The sequence below is a fragment of the Pithys albifrons genome, chromosome 6 (genome assembly GCF_047495875.1).
Source record: "Pithys albifrons albifrons isolate INPA30051 chromosome 6, PitAlb_v1, whole genome shotgun sequence".
In the NCBI taxonomy this organism is placed as follows: domain Eukaryota; kingdom Metazoa; phylum Chordata; class Aves; order Passeriformes; family Thamnophilidae; genus Pithys; species Pithys albifrons.
The window spans coordinates 55,095,605-55,111,110 of NC_092463.1; the positions used below are offsets into that span (position 1 = coordinate 55,095,605).

Consider the following 15,506-nt stretch of genomic DNA (forward strand, 5'->3'; position numbering starts at 1 on the left):
CTGTTTTAGAGAATTCCTGGTCATTTAGAGGTGAAGCTTATTCTGGAATGCCTGGATGAGAGTGCATCCAGGGAGATACTGAACTGTCTTTTACTAAAGAACAAATGCAGCTATTTTTGAAGCAGTGGAAGCTTTCTTGGGTATCTTGTCCTGGAAGCAGATGTAGAACCACTGTGCAGAAACTTAAAGCCCATATCGATACAGTGTCCTTTCAATTACTGTTAGACCCTGATGTCTCCAACTCTAACTGTGCTTTTTCCTTTCCTGTTGCAGTGCACAGCTCACACCCAGCTGCAGAGGCTGTTCCTGGTTTGCTTTTGAAGATACATCTGAGGAACTGCTCCAGTCCATAGATGCACCTTTAATGATATCTTACCTCTCTGAACTGAGCCTCCATCTGCCTTTGAGGCAACACTACTGCTGAGACTTCTGCTCTCTGGCCAACATGATTCCAGATAAAGAGCAGCAACACAGCTACAGGATTTGGCAATTCATGTGAGGTGAGGGGAAACGCAGTGTATGACAACCTGACCCCTTCTACCACTACTCTTGATGAACTCTAACTGCCATTTCCCACATTCACTCACAGCCCTTGAAATAAACACTGTAGCAGCCAGTCAGTAAGAGGAGGTTCTCAGGCGCCTGTAAGGATAAGCTCCCCCCTTCACTGCACTGCACCAGCTCTCTGGGAACTCATTTTCGAGAATTAAGCATGAATTGGCAATAAACTCATTTTTCATCAGTCACTGCAGCTGCCAGCCTGGACTGCAACATAAGCTCTGATAACTCATGTTTCAGATGTATTTTAAAAATTTGTATCAACTATTCAGGACTGCTGAAATGATCAAGTAGGCTGGATTTATCCATTGCTATGGGGAAAAAAACCCTCCAACTCCAAACAGCATTCAGATGGAAGCTTCCATATAATAAAAAAGATCAGCTCTGTCCCACTCAAAGATTTTGTTCTGTACTCAACACCTGCACCCAAACCTCAGGCAGCTTCTTCCTGCGATTTTTCCCTCAAAAACGCCTGTGCGAAATTATGTTTTGACTTCTAGGAACTGATGTGATTGGAATGCCTTTCCCAGGAGGAGAAGCTGAGAGTTGAGGTTGTTCAACCTGTGAGGTTCTTCTACAAGAGAAGCAGAGGGACTTTCGATCCTGGGCAGGTAATGGCAGAACAAGGGGTAACAGCTTCAAACTGAGAGTAGGATTGGGTTAGAGAAAAAAGAAATCCTTCACTGTGAAGGTTGTACAACACTGGCACAGGTTGACCAGACGTGGTTTCCCCAACCCTACAGTGTTGCAAGGCCAGGATGGATGGAGCTTTGAGCAACCTGGTTGAGTGGGAGGTGCCCCTGCTCTGGCCAGAGGGCTTGGAACTCTCTGACCTTTCTAAGGTCCCTTCCAATCCAAACCATTCCATGATTCTATGATTGGAACATGTTCCTGAAATACCCAGATTTAATACCAAAGCACCCCTGAACTTGAAAAGGAGAGTGTCTTCAACTGGTATAAACACTGATAAGGCAGCAGCTGTCCACCTATGCCACTCATTAGGAGCAGGTGAGAATTCACCATGACAGGTCATTTTCAATAACCAACCCACAGCTTGACAGGGTGAAGGTACCTGTGTGGTAACTGCCACCTAGTTCAGAATTTCAAAGCTAAACTGAATTGCTGTAACGGGCATGAAATGTGCTTAATATGAACTTTCCTTCCCTCCTCCTGCCAATAGTTACACCTAACATTCAAAAAATATCACTATCAATAAAAGCCATTATCACTGATCAGTTATGATGGTTTAATTTTGACTGTGACTTTGCTATTGGAGTAGGCTTTACACTGAAGTACAATGCAACTTGTAGGCTAAAGAACACAGAAGTGAGACCAACCCACTACCCATCCCATTCCAGATTACTTAAGCCAACAGCACTGCCCTTGAACACTAAAAAATTTCATAAGCAGCTGGAGATCTCCTAAGGCAATACCACTTTGATGTACACCATAAGCACCATTTTTATACCGGTTTCAAGAACCCAAGTCTGCTCACACTAACTACATATAAATTTTGCAAGTGTTTCATGATGGCAGTAAATCATCCCACAGCTTAGGGGTATTTTCTACTGTTTATGTTCTCTTTTGTATGTTTAGTTGTTCTATCCTATAGGAATTCTAACAGAATTCCCAACACAGCCATGAGTTACAAACAAGCCAAGCAGCAAAGCCTCCATGCTAAAGTACATAAGATTGTAGGAATTACATTTTAGATTGGACAATACAAAGCTTGGTTACACTATTCAAACAGCCCACTGCTGCCAGCTCAATAGCCAAAACCAGGCAGAAAAGCTCAGGTGCAGGTTGTGGATCTACTCTGAATTTTTGACTAGAAATTGTTTTACTTATACATCCTTCTATTGCCTTTTTCTCTCACCTCTAGAGTGAATTTGGTTGGAAGCTGCAGGTTTGCACTACTCTTTCATGACTTATGGTTCCTCAGTCTTCAGCATTGCAGCACATGGGCATGAAGTGCACTGTTTATCTAACAAAAGTTGTATTGTAACAGCACACACCACTCAACCCATCAGCTGTGACAGCAAAGTTTAACAAACCTGAAGGAACACAACCCTATTACTGAAACGTGTAATTTCACTTCACTTTTATACACTGAAACTGCAATTCTGAGACAGGATTAGTTTTGAATTAATAAAGAATAAATTAGTCTTGTAACTACTTATGTTCCTCCACCCTGTTAAAGGGTATTTTAACTGCAGAGCCTTGAGTATGGCAGACATCCATCTGAGACACATTCTCATCTCTCTGAGACCCCACGAGTGAGGAGTGAACTCTGCAACCCCCAAAGTTTAACACTGACATTCCTCTAGAGACAGGACATACCGTTGTGAACTTCCCATTATTATCATGACTGGGATGTACGATAGACCATTAATATATTTTGGAAGCCCCAGGATATCAGCGATTCCGTCACACAGAGTTGCAGCTGCATCACAAGCAGCCAGCTCTGAACCATCAGCCCTTGAAGTGCAATTGGAGCTTTCCTGTCTCAACTGAGAGAGTCCACAGAAATATCCTGCTACGTGCACCAATCTCTGAAAGGCAGGGTCATGGAATTTTCAGCAGCAATTCATGTTGAACACCCTCTGTGTGGGTCACTCACTTATGGCAGCACAGCACCTTCCATTACTGGGCTTATACAGCAGGATACAGAGGCACCTGAAGAATTAACTTCCCTGACAGGCCCTGCCCTGGCCTAGTGTGCAAAGGCCAGGGATCCAGACTGTCCTTGGGAAGCCCTGAATTGCAAACCAGGACCTGCTCTCCCAGGCACAGCTTACAAGATGCACAAACTTGAGCTATCCCTTTCCTCAAAGCAAGCCCATTTATCAGTTCTAGCCCATTTCTCTTGCTCCACTTTTTCATCTCCAGTGGTGCAGAAGAGTTTACAGGCTAAAACACTTTCATCACTGCCAAACCCAGGAGGCCACAAAAACATGACCATTCAACAGGTTAAGTCTTTAGTATCAACCAGGACAAAAAAAATTCACTAGGGACAAGGTTCTAGGAAGTAAGGTATTTTGAGTATTTAATAGATGACATTTCAAGCCTGTACAATGCAACAACATTGAACTCTTCTGTAGGGATTTTTTTGCCAATTTGATTTGACCAACAGGCAGCTAATAGACTGTGCCACTTGATTTGAAAACATGCATGTGGCCTGGGGGAAGCTCAAAGCATTACCAAGGTAAAAAGCACATACTCACTGATAAAGCATACATTGGACCACAAGGCAAACCCCTACCACTTCAGCAGAATTACATCATTTATCTTCTCTCATAAACATATCTGTAGTGTCTAATCTTGTCCATGACCTTAACTAGAATTCATGTTCAGACAATGAATATAAAACTTCAGGATGGTCCCAGTCTCAGTCACCTCCCATTGGTATTACCTTTCTTAAACAAACTAGTCATCAGACAAAGCTTTTCTACTGGGAAACATTCAGAAACAAGTCAAGTATCACAATGTTTATTGATAGATACAAGTATATAAAATCAGGGCATGAACATGTCTTGATAAATTAAGTAGACTTAATTTCAGTACTGTAAGAGGGACCAATTCAAATTTCTCACCATGTCATGTTTCACACCCACAAAAACCTCTTCCAAAGGGCATTAAACCATCTCTTCAGCCGATCAGTTTTTGTGCAAGTAAACTGTTCCTTTTTAAAAAGACTCGTGCACTTGCCCAGGCTCAAGGATATTAAAACCTAGCACATAAAGCCCATTACTAGAGGTAGAAATACAGGCAATATACTATTACGGCAACAACCAACCATCGATTACAGTTAAGGATTCTCTGTAACAACCAAATGGATAATCAAATATTGCAACAACTCAAGTATTACACTGAGCAAAGTGCATTTCTACAGTATTCAGTGTTGCTATTCAGTTTTTTCTAACTTAAAAACAGCCTATGATAACTGGCAGCAAAGAAGACCCTTGCAACAGACTGCTTCTGCTCGAGAACTTATGATGTAATTATTGCATGCTGCTAATACACTGTTATCTAAACATTAAAGATACTCTAAAATATTTTTATTGTAGACTATTAAGACATACTACAAAAACCTTTTGCAGAGGATATCCTACTGACATACTTCTGCTTTAAATATTGTGAAACATTACAGCGGAATGGATTTTCGCAGTGGTTAGGTCAAATGCAGTTACATCATAGCAACAGTATGTTTGCACAATTTAAGGCTTTGGCTGGTTCTTTAGTCAGCTTCTTCTTCAGATTCTTCTTCTTCAGCAGTTTCCAGCCAGGTTAACCACTGGTTTACCTGCAGTCACAGAAAACTGGTTTAAGGGAGCAGGAATTATTTTGCCACTAGGTACTTCTGCAGAACACAGCTTTGCCCCCCACCTTGTTTTTATAATCTTTCAGCCCCACTTGCACTACACACAGGCCTCTAGTAAGTAAGATGTTTGATTCATATTGCTTAACTCTTCCTAGTGAAATACTCCATGAAGTTTCTGAACATTAAGAACTCTTAGCACTTTGAAAGTGTTCTCAGGCACTCCAGTCCAGCAGAGATCACAAAACCAAATCCCTACTCTCATGTTAGCAAATTTACCTGGAATAATGCTTTGCCTTTCCCTGGAAACTCTTGAGTAATATCTTCTTTCCATGCCAAGAAAGCTTCTTCTTCAATGATCTCCATGTCATAGAAATGAACAAAGAAGCGCAGTAACATGCCTGTGAAAGTACAGTAGAACTTTCAGCTTTAGAACCTTCTAAGAGCTTACCTGACCATAAGAAATGCAGTGACAAGCCTAAAAGCCACACACAAGTTCTCTTCCCTTAAGATCTTGATGCACTTACCTTTTGGGAAGTTATTGTTGTAGCAGTGCACCTGGAGCGCATATAAAGCGCTCACTTGCAGATCAACATGGTCATGGAGAAACTTCTGCATTACTGGCTTGAAGGAAAGAAGCAGCTGTTTTTCCTGCTCTAGCTGCTCTTTAGATGGAGCAGATGAAGAATCCGATTCATCGCTAGGCGGGTTTACTTCACTAGAAATATACTGCAAGAAACTGGACAGAAAAAAGCAAAGCTAAGTTCTGCAAACTAAGAAATCTAGCACTTTAGCTTTAAAGTTCAGCCTGCTAGTACTACAAATACCCTCCTGCTCCCATCAATAGTCAGATACATACATATGGTTTGCACTGTGGTTGATGGTGCACAATAAAAATCCTTGTTTTGCCTCTACAACGTTTTAGAAAAACACACAGGTCTAGATTTCTTCCCCAAGAAAAGATCTTACATTGATATAAGCCTGGAGACTTGACCTTCTTTTAAATACAATGGGATTTTAAGAAAGGAGGTTCACTTGGAACCATCTGTTTCCCTGTGTACTGCACAGAGCTGCATGCCAGGCTTTACACAGCGACTGACTTGGTAGCTTTACCAAACAGGTACTACATCAAAACCGCATCTCACCTGGTCATCAATATATTAACAAATCCCTTATCTACATGAAGTTTGGGTGAAATGTTATCTTTAATCCACTTATAGATGGTTTGAGGGGATGGATCCGATTTTATTTGCTTTAGCAGTTCCTTCTCCAGTTTCAGAAGCGGGAACAAGAAGCTAAGCCCCTTCCCTTCCAAAATCTCCAGCATGCGGTCCTTGTTCTGGTCAATTTCTGGCAAGTGAAGAGTAGAAGACACAGGTTAAAGTCCTTGTGCTACTCAAGAGCTGCAATCAATGTTTCGTGGCTCTCGCCACCTCTCAGGAAATGCCATTCCTAACAATGCTGACAGCTGACTCCGCCAAGGTAACCTGGCAGTATTTCATTTTACTATGGCATTAACTAGAAGGGAAACATCTCACATGCACTGGGATCAGGTGTCAAGAGAATTACATGGCGACTCTTACCTGGTAACATTTTCTGCATATTCACTTTGCTTTGTTGGAACAATTCTGTCAGCCATTCACGGTCTTGTAACTTAGCTAACTGCTGAAGACAGAGCAGGAAGAGAGGGAAATGGGTGCCACTTTCCAGTGGTTGAGCCAGTTCGGAAATGCTCACCAGGTCTGAAATAATGGCACGGGCTGCAAACTGTGCTAAGTAGGATTTCACCAATGGGATGTCCACCTCCAGTTTGGGGCACTGGTCCAATACATTCAGGAATGCCTAAGGAACAGTACATACACAAGCTGAGGTTCTGAAGTGATTTTGTTCCTGTTGACAGTAAATATTACTTGTACCACACAGCAGCCTGAAGTTTCTTTTCTGCATCAAACACTTGCAAAGAGGCTCGTGGTTTCCAGTTTCCCAAATACTACATTTCTTCCTTTTAACACTTCATTTGCCCCTCACAGATTTAAACATTATTTTTGCCGCCTCAGATCAGTGTGACTTGTACAATGACTTTACACAAGCTACACACCACAAAGAGCCAAGAAACATGGACTGCAAGACTGTAAAACCACAGTACCTGCATGAAGTTGTCACTGGTGGCTACTCCCTCCTGCTTGAGCAAGCTGATCAAAGTGCTTGCTTTCTCTTTGTCTTCATCTGATCTATCCAGGGACTGAATGATGACTTTGCTCAGCATTTCAGGAATGAAGTGTTTCGGAGCTCTCATTTCTTTCACAGTATTGACAGCATCATTAGCGTTTCCATTGTTCAGATACTCAGTCACAACAGCCTCCTGGAAATGAAAAAAGTGTAATTAATGTTCTTTATAAAGAGCACATACAAGGCTTTAATAACCACTGTTACACACAAACTTACGGTTTGTTTAAGTAGCTCTTCTTTAGAAGGTGGTGGTTTCTTGGTTGTCTTTGCAGGCTTCTCTTGTATAAGTGGTGGATTTGTTTTAAGACCAAGTTGAGGTGGCTGAAAAAAGAGATACCAAAATTTGTCTTTGCAGCACATCTACCTACAGTTTTATCATTTAACATAACACATACAAAAGCAGATGAAGTCAAATGAGGTTTGTTTTCATACATTCTCTCCTTAAGTCATGCTCTGTGTAATTTGAAAACCTCTCTCCCTTCCCACATTAGCAATTAAGTTTTGCAAGCATGAGGAGGTAAGTATAGCCAATAACATGCCCATGTTTATATTTACCTGTCCCAAAGGCGGTGTCTGAGTGCGTGGTGGTTGAGCACTGGGAGGAATCATAGTTATCTGGGGCTGAAGCTTTGGCACTTGGTTTTTATTCATTAGAAAAGTCTGAGCAGGTCTCAGGCTAATCTGTAAACAGATAAGTCAGAAAAAACTCAAACTGTTTTCAAGTATTCTGACCAACGAAACACTGCCATGGACTCAAACTAACTGATCTCACTGAAACGTGACTTTGTTTCTACAGTGTTAATACTCAAACACAGTGTAAGCCACATGTGTCCTGAAATTCCCCCAAAAGCAAGTTACTGGTAATTAGTTCCACTGGTAGTAAGAACTGGAAATGCTCCTTTTAGATGCAGTATGTTAGAGACCCAAGAAGATAATCAGCATCTTTGCTGATGTATTTTACAGCAAAGATAAGACTCTACCAATTGCTCAGAGATCAGGATACAAGTCTGGCTAACACTCAAAATCACAATGCAATTTATTTTGCATTTGAAATTTTGCCTATTAGCCAGTTCTAAACAAAAGAAACAAAAAAAAAGTTGCCTGGTCCAGCACTTTAGGGTTTTTAAAGTTCAAGATTCTCTGAAGTTTCAATTAAATGTATTTATCACTATGATGCATGGGAACTGATGTCAGAGTAGTGTTCTTGTACATGTGGGGGAAGGAAGTGACACCCAAAAAAATTGCCCTCATATCTCAGTCTTGCTCATAGGACGCTGGATACCCTAAGGAAAGTGAGAGAGGGTAGGGTGAAAGACAAAGGGACAAAGGAGGAGCAGGAGAAGGAAGAGGAAGAGAAAGAGTTCCAGCATTAGTCCTCATAATAACGCGTCTTGCTATAATCATTGGGCAATATTTAGAATAGGCTTTAAGTAATGTAGGCATGTCATGTACCTCATCTGCATTAAGCTGTCCTTTCTTAGAAAACCGAGGTGGCATATCCTTCGACTGTCCTTGTTGCTGGGATAAGAGTCCCTGATTCTGGGTATGGTAGAGCTGGCTTTGCCCCTATTTCAGAAAGGGAGATATAGAGAAAGAAGTGCAGATGATGGAGTGGCGTACATCATATGGTAGGTAGTACCAGAGGGACCAGAGGAACAAAGATTCTATCTGCCAGGAAGGGAAAAAGAAGGAGCAGGGGTGGTGGGAGAGTAGCAACTATCCCTAAAAAAACAGGGCTATCTTTTAAATAAAACACACCATTCTGACCCACCAAAGCCACATGCACCTTTTCTTGCAGTTTAAAAAAAAAGTGTATTCCTTGCATCTTCTGCACAATTCAAAAAGGGGTTTAGAAGTTTTGTATCAGCTGAGCATCAGTTCTTATGAGAACCAAATCTAAGTTTTTTTAACATAAGCAGACTACAATCCATAACATACGCATCTGAGGAAGAGCTTCTAAACAAGCAGAAGTCACTGTGGGAGTATCTTCCTTACCTGACTTTTCAGAAAAGATTTGCCTAGGTCTCCAAACTGGGATTGAGCAGAAGGCATGAGGTGACCCCCATGGCCATTGAAGAGTTGGTTTGAACGATGGCGTCCCATGGTGGGTGAAAATCTATCCTGAATAACCCCTGGACCAGTACCAATTCCGCTACCTGTGTAAGAGGAAGGACAAGTTTAGTTCCCATTCAGTACAGCACAGCCATCCCACCACACTTGCCACTGCAGCCTACCTGGCATTTGTCCAAACATATCAGCAAGCCCTCCGAGTGGGTCCCTGTCCAGTTTCATCCTGGGTGGCATAAAGGGTCCCTCCAGAAAGAAGTCGCTTCTCATCCCTTGAGACATAGGAGCAGGAATAAAAACTCCCAGATCCTTGAAAACAGGAATTGTAAATTTTCATCAGTATGGAGTAATAGTCCCTGAAAAAGTAAAGTTTTTAGCCCTCAACTACAGAAATACATCTTAACCCTTAACCCAACTGTCAGACTCTGCTGTGAGAACTACTCACAAGTGCAGCGTAGGTTTTGTGACACAGAGCAAAGCCAAGCACAAGACCTCACAAGCAACACTTACTTTTACTGCATCTTGACGGATTTGATTGATAGTCTTTGGTCCATTGTCAAGAAAAGCTTTGCGAGGAACCCAGTTGTGTTCTCTCAACTCCACAGTATCCTTGGAGCATAACAGATTATTAGTAAAGGACCCAGGACAACCTCACAAGAGAAAAGCAACAGTACAAGCCATTTTATCATCATACCTGCAGCAGGAAACGAATCCTTGCTGGCAATTCCTTACTTGACATCAAGGAGCGCATACGGGCAAAGTACTGATCCATTAAGGACTGGGGGAACAAAAGTTACAAGTTGGAGTAATTGTATCAGTGCTTCCAGTATTTTCATTCAGGACACCTAAGGTCAATAGAACAGGCTGCCCTTTCCTGCCTTCTCTATCCTCCTTTGACAGCAGTCAAGTGTAAAGAAAGCTAACGCATCAGGACATCTGAGTCAGAGATAAAAACCCCAGCCGAAGTGCATTAGTTTGACACTGTTCCAAGTTTACATTCAGAACTCCCATCTGTAAAATCAGCTGTGTTCAGATAGTTCACTTGTTTTCAAGGGGTGTTTAGAGAAGCCACAGTCTTGCATTTATGACTTCCTGATGGCTCTAACTACATCTTGGGAAGATGTTTAAAACTGTTGCAAAAACTGGCTGCCTAAACTATCAATTGCTGCAGGAGCCATAGCTGGCACACCCCTCTGAAAATCAAACCTGTTTTGTACTTATGAATACAGTACACAGAAGGTTCAGCCACTCAAAGTGCTAGCCACATAATCTAATTAGGTTAATTGACTGCATTGGATGGACACATACCTTGGCTTTCGCATGATCTAATCTAGGCCCCACTGTCCTCATTATCTGACAGAGGCACTCCAAATCCTCCCCCATATCTTTGAGTTGGACTCTCTTCTTCTTTTCCAAAAGCTGAAAGGAAATTAAGGATTTTAACATGCCATAAATGACAACTCCTGAGCAACAAACTGTACACTGGCACATGCAGAAACATTTCACCTTGTTCTTAAACTAATTTTCAAGTCTTTTTGCCTTCAGAACTGCTAATTCAAGCACTTATTCCTCTTACGTGTAGGTACGTTGAAGTACCTTTGGTATTTCTCTCTAGGCCAAACTTTATCTCTTGGAGACAATTCCCACAGCTTTAAACAAACCCAATTTTACTTCTTAATCATACCAAAAGACTGATCACTTTCAACAGTGGGGTACAGGTGATTGTCAGGAAATATTTCTGTGGTATCTTATGCTCCAGAATTCCCAAAGCAGCATAACCATTTGCACTCTTTTGCTCCTAGCTCTGCCCTAGTGTGAATACTTACTGTTTTGATGCACTTATGAAGGATAGATTCATGAATAAGATCAAGCTTGCCAAGTTCTCCAATGAATTTGATGTTCCCCAGCATCTTGATCTTGGCAATGGCTCTCTGTTCCTCCTCCTCGGGGAGGAGGGGACGATCATGCTTATCATAGACTGGAAAACAAAGAAACCTGTTTAACATGGCTGTGGAAAAGACGACAAACTCTGTATTAAAGTGGTTTTAAAACTTACTATCAACATTTCTGGTTCGGTTTTCAAATTCATCTTGAAGTTTAGATATTAGGAGGCGTCTGAATGTCTAAGAAAAGAGAACAAATAAAACAATGAATCTTATCAGTGCAACTACATATGCCAGCAAAAGTTATCATTCCAAAGTGAGATACTGACTGTGCTTTGCTTCTGTCCTGGATGACTCTCTGCTGATGGGCCATCAAAATTGGGTGCATCTTCTGCCAGTCGCAGACATAGTTGAGCGTACAGCGAGCTATACTTGGGCTCTTCAAGGGCTTTGTCTACGATCTGAAGAGATGCATTTTGAGTAAGGCAGCACCGCAGGGGGATGCAACTGCCATTAGCAAAAGTGGGATGCAAGACTAAAGGCATTACTTCTACCGTAAGTATTTTTGCTAAATCAAACCCAGAAATAATGTAGTTTAAGACTAGTCTTAACACTGAAAGAAAAAAGGTGTTCTATGCTATTGAAGAGCCTCTATAATCATTGGCCAACAAAACTGAAGTTGGTAATTAGAACACCTATGTTAGTATTGCCAACCTGATCTCAGACTAAATGAAGTGACATAACAGCTACATCAGTGTCCCAGGAGGTCACCTGTGGAAGCCTTTCCAAGACCAAGACGCTTTCTCCTCAGGAAAATGGGAATGGTGGGGGGCAGTGAAGAGGCACAGAACTAGTACTGCTAACTAGCATCTTAGATTTATTAAAAACACCTGATAGAATCCTCTATCATATATAATGATTCTTAAAACTTGAGGAAGTTAAAGCATTAAACCTACTTACTCCTTAGTATACCCTTCTCACATAGAAAGCAGGTGTGAGGTGGTGTTTGATAATCCAGAGAAAGACCATGACTAAAATGCTTTTGTGTATCATCCCCCAACCTTCTGATTTTTAACATGCAAGAAAACTGTAGTTTCAGTAAATGCAGCCATCTTACCAGCAGTATGACCCCTTTTAGGATGAGCTTAGATTCTACACCCACATTGAGGAGCTCAAGGCATAGCTTGTCAAACTTTTCAGGAGTAAGCTTATTTAGTATGCTAAAGAGGAACAAACAAAAACAAAAATCCAGAATACAGATATTGTAACCATGGTTCAAGCAGTTTTAGACTCAAGTTTATCTTTACTTTTGAAGTCTACTAAAAAGAGAGAAGTGCAATTTTCCTTTTAACTATTTTTGGGAGATCTTCAGAACACATTGTTGGAAATACTAATCCTCTTAGAAGAATTAGTGTGTTTCAAGTGTTTGCTGCTTTTAGATGAAGTTTGTCTTCTCCTCTCCAAAGGACACGCCTCCCCCAAACTCAGCCCATGTCTTCCTTCCCTCCAGCCCATTTATCAGAGATACACATTGCTAATGACAGCAGTAAGGAAAGAAGTAATCTGGTGAAGAACTTACCCTCTTACTTTCCTGAAGATTGCATCATGTCGTTCTTTGTCGTTTGCGGAGTCGTCATCTCGTCTAGTGCTTCGTGAAGGAATCCATTTCTGAGCGTTTTGCCCTGGGTTTTTCCCCAGGAACTCGCTGTGAAGTTTTCAGTAGGATTGTTAAGCAGGAACAGGTGATTTAAAGAACTGGCCTCTTAACCTTTCAGTTTTGCCTAATTCAGCCCAATTCTGCCACTTACAGCAACATGTGCCGCTTAGTAAAGTACCCACTCAACAACACTGAAACCCCACACACCAAGGGAAACCCTTCAAACTTTTTAAGTAAAATGCATGAGCAAGCAGGTTTGTGCATGTCCTATCACCCATGACACACACTTTCAACAGCCACAGACTGGAAGCTATTAATTAAAGGGTATCAGCTCAATTGTACAACTTCAAAGCAGCCTTATTTTCAATTCTGTGTTCACCATCAAGCGTGTTCTGCCTTTAAAATCACGCCAAAGTGAAGGGCAAACTTACCTGTTGCTGGCAGTCTTGGGATAGTGCTGAGGTGCACCCCTACCACCTCCTCCGCCTGAAGAAGCACTGTCAAAAAAACCCCACGAAATCCTGGGTAAGTTCAAAACCGCAACGCTTTCAATTACGTCTCAGTGCTTGTATAAACATTGCAATGATTTACATTCTGCTAAAGGAGTTTCCACTGCTAACTGTTCATCAAACAAAGGCATTAATACCTGAAACGAGAAGCACCCCCTTCTGCAATCGCACTCTCCACTTTGGCGGCTTGACAACGAAGAATCTTCAAAAGAATAAAATTAAATTGACGGGGTAGGGAAAAACAAAACCTAGAAAGACAAACCAAGCATTCATATTATAGCTGTTTTGTTATGAGCCGTAGTGTCTAACTTACAATAAAAGCACAAATTTTAAGATTGAGAACCCCTTAAACACGGAGCTTCCCAAAAAGGTAAGGAAAGTCTTATTTATGCGATACTTGGGCTAGTTACAGAAAGGCCAATTTGATCATTATAGCCATGTTTTCCAAGGGGGGTGAGGAATGAGACATAAGGGAATTCCGGACTCAAACAGCAAGAGCCTGAAATTCACAGCCTCCCTCGAACAGCACTTGCAGAAAACAACGGGAAGTGTGTTATTCCGACAATACAGGATAATTAATAGCTTATTAACATGACTTACAAACCACGGTCAATTATGGCAAGACAAAGTAGCCAAGTTTTAAAGTGGGAAGCGCCACACCTCAAAACGCACACTAAACATAGTAAAAGAGCTGCAGTCTGCGTCCAAAGGGCCTGCTAAGGTACTAAACAACACAGAGATGTCCTGTCCACACCTTCTCTAACTGCAGCTCGCGGAGCAGACAAAGCCCGGCCGTGCAGCGGCGGGGCCGGGAACGGCCGCGGGGGGAGCGCGAACCCCGCGCGCCGCACGCGGAGCGCACAACATGGCGGCGCCGGCGAACAAAGGCGGCGGCGGGCAGAGCGCCCCCCGCAGGCACCGCCGCCCCCGACCCGCTCCGCCCGCCCTTTGTTCTCCGCCCGGGATGCGATGGATCACGGATACCATCCGCTACTCTCAGCCCGGACACAGCTGCCGGCATTGCCCCTACACCGCTCCAGCCGCCTGCGGGACACACGGGCGAGGCTGCTCCCAGCCCGCTCTGCCCCGCCGCGAGGAGCCGAGAATACACAATAAAAGCACCCCGCATATTAGAAAGGCCTCTCTGTACGTCCCCCTGGCAATGCGGATCCTAAAGGACCCTTAGACCGCACCTCGCTACGTGTACCGAAATAATTCCCTGCAAGGGGAGCCCGTGGGGCAGCGCGGGCGCCCAAAGACCGCGGGCAGCCCACAATTCTGCAGCCGACCCACCCCGCGGAAACGAACCCCACCTTCTCCGCTCTGGCCTCAAGCGCTGCTGCTCGAGTGGCCCCTCCGCGCCCGCCGGGGGCTGCCGAGCTCCGCCCGCCCTGGCTCAGCAGCGCCGGCACTGCCCGGACCGGCAGCGGGAGCGGCCCCCGGCCCGCGCCGCCATTTTGTGCGGCACCAACAGACAGGCGGCCAACGAGAAAATGGCGGCCGCTCCGGGCCAGCCGCCATTTTAGGCTGCTGCAGACCCCGCTCCCTCCCGGCCCCGGAGCCGCGTCTGCCCCACCGTCCTCGCGTTTCTCACCTTCCCTAAGGCCTTGTCAGCTTCCCCGGGTCCCGGCGGCTACCAAGGGCAGGGGAAAAGGCAAGAGAAGGGGGGGGAGGGGAAGGGAGCCGGGGACCGGGGCTGGGGAGGGGAAGGGGGGAACGCGCGGGGCAGGGCGAGTCTCCGAGTCACCACAGCAGGAGCAGCACCGGCCCGACGCCTCCCCCCGCCACCTCCATAGAGCGCCGACCGCCGCCGCCGCGTCTCGGCCGCTCCCCGGCAGCCCCACTAACTTTATCGTCCTTCACGCACCCTACCCCACCTCCCGCCTCCCCCCGCCAATCGCCGCCGACCGCTCCGCCCGCGCCGCCAATCACAGCCGAGGAGGGGGGCGGTGCCAGCGCGGGGTGGGCGGTGGGGCGGGCAGGGTTGGTTGCGCCGCGCCGCCGCCGCAGTGCAGCACCGGCATTCACGAACGCAGCTACGCCGGGGGCCGGCGGGGCCGCCGCGCGGCGCGCCGGGGCCTGCGCTAGTGGCGTAAGCGCTGCATGGCGGCCGCTTGGCTGCTGCTCCCTTGCCCTATTCGCTGCCCAGCCGCGGCCCTCACACAGCCCCCACACAGCCCCGGCCCTGCGGCCACCGAAGCGGGCGTCAGCCCGTTCTATCTCGTCCACAGAACGGTAGTTTAATGTATATGTGTTCTCATAATGTTTTGGTTTGTTTGGTTTTT

The 15,506-nt window shown here is 44.5% G+C and overlaps 1 protein-coding gene and 1 non-coding gene across 2 annotated transcripts; both read right to left on the reverse strand.

The window, feature by feature from the left end:
• Window positions 1-4,031: 4,031 nt before the first annotated feature.
• Window positions 4,032-15,245, reverse strand: EIF4G2 (eukaryotic translation initiation factor 4 gamma 2). Its single transcript, XM_071559316.1, has 23 exons — window positions 15,240-15,245; window positions 14,816-14,854; window positions 13,359-13,423; window positions 13,144-13,209; window positions 12,635-12,760; window positions 12,173-12,275; window positions 11,385-11,516; window positions 11,229-11,295; window positions 10,999-11,150; window positions 10,481-10,591; window positions 9,867-9,950; window positions 9,683-9,781; window positions 9,340-9,481; window positions 9,101-9,261; window positions 8,558-8,671; window positions 7,661-7,786; window positions 7,322-7,426; window positions 7,023-7,238; window positions 6,460-6,718; window positions 6,022-6,226; window positions 5,404-5,615; window positions 5,156-5,277; window positions 4,032-4,861 (listed from the first exon to the last, which is right to left on the reverse strand). Exons 1-23 carry the CDS (start codon window positions 15,243-15,245, stop codon window positions 4,796-4,798), a joined length of 2,778 nt encoding a protein of 925 aa, XP_071415417.1. The 3' UTR covers window positions 4,032-4,795.
• LOC139673782 (small nucleolar RNA SNORD97) lies at window positions 8,347-8,516 on the reverse strand. The gene has a single exon (XR_011698207.1). It is a non-coding gene; the product is annotated as a small nucleolar RNA SNORD97 (small nucleolar RNA).
• Window positions 15,246-15,506: the final 261 nt, after the last annotated feature.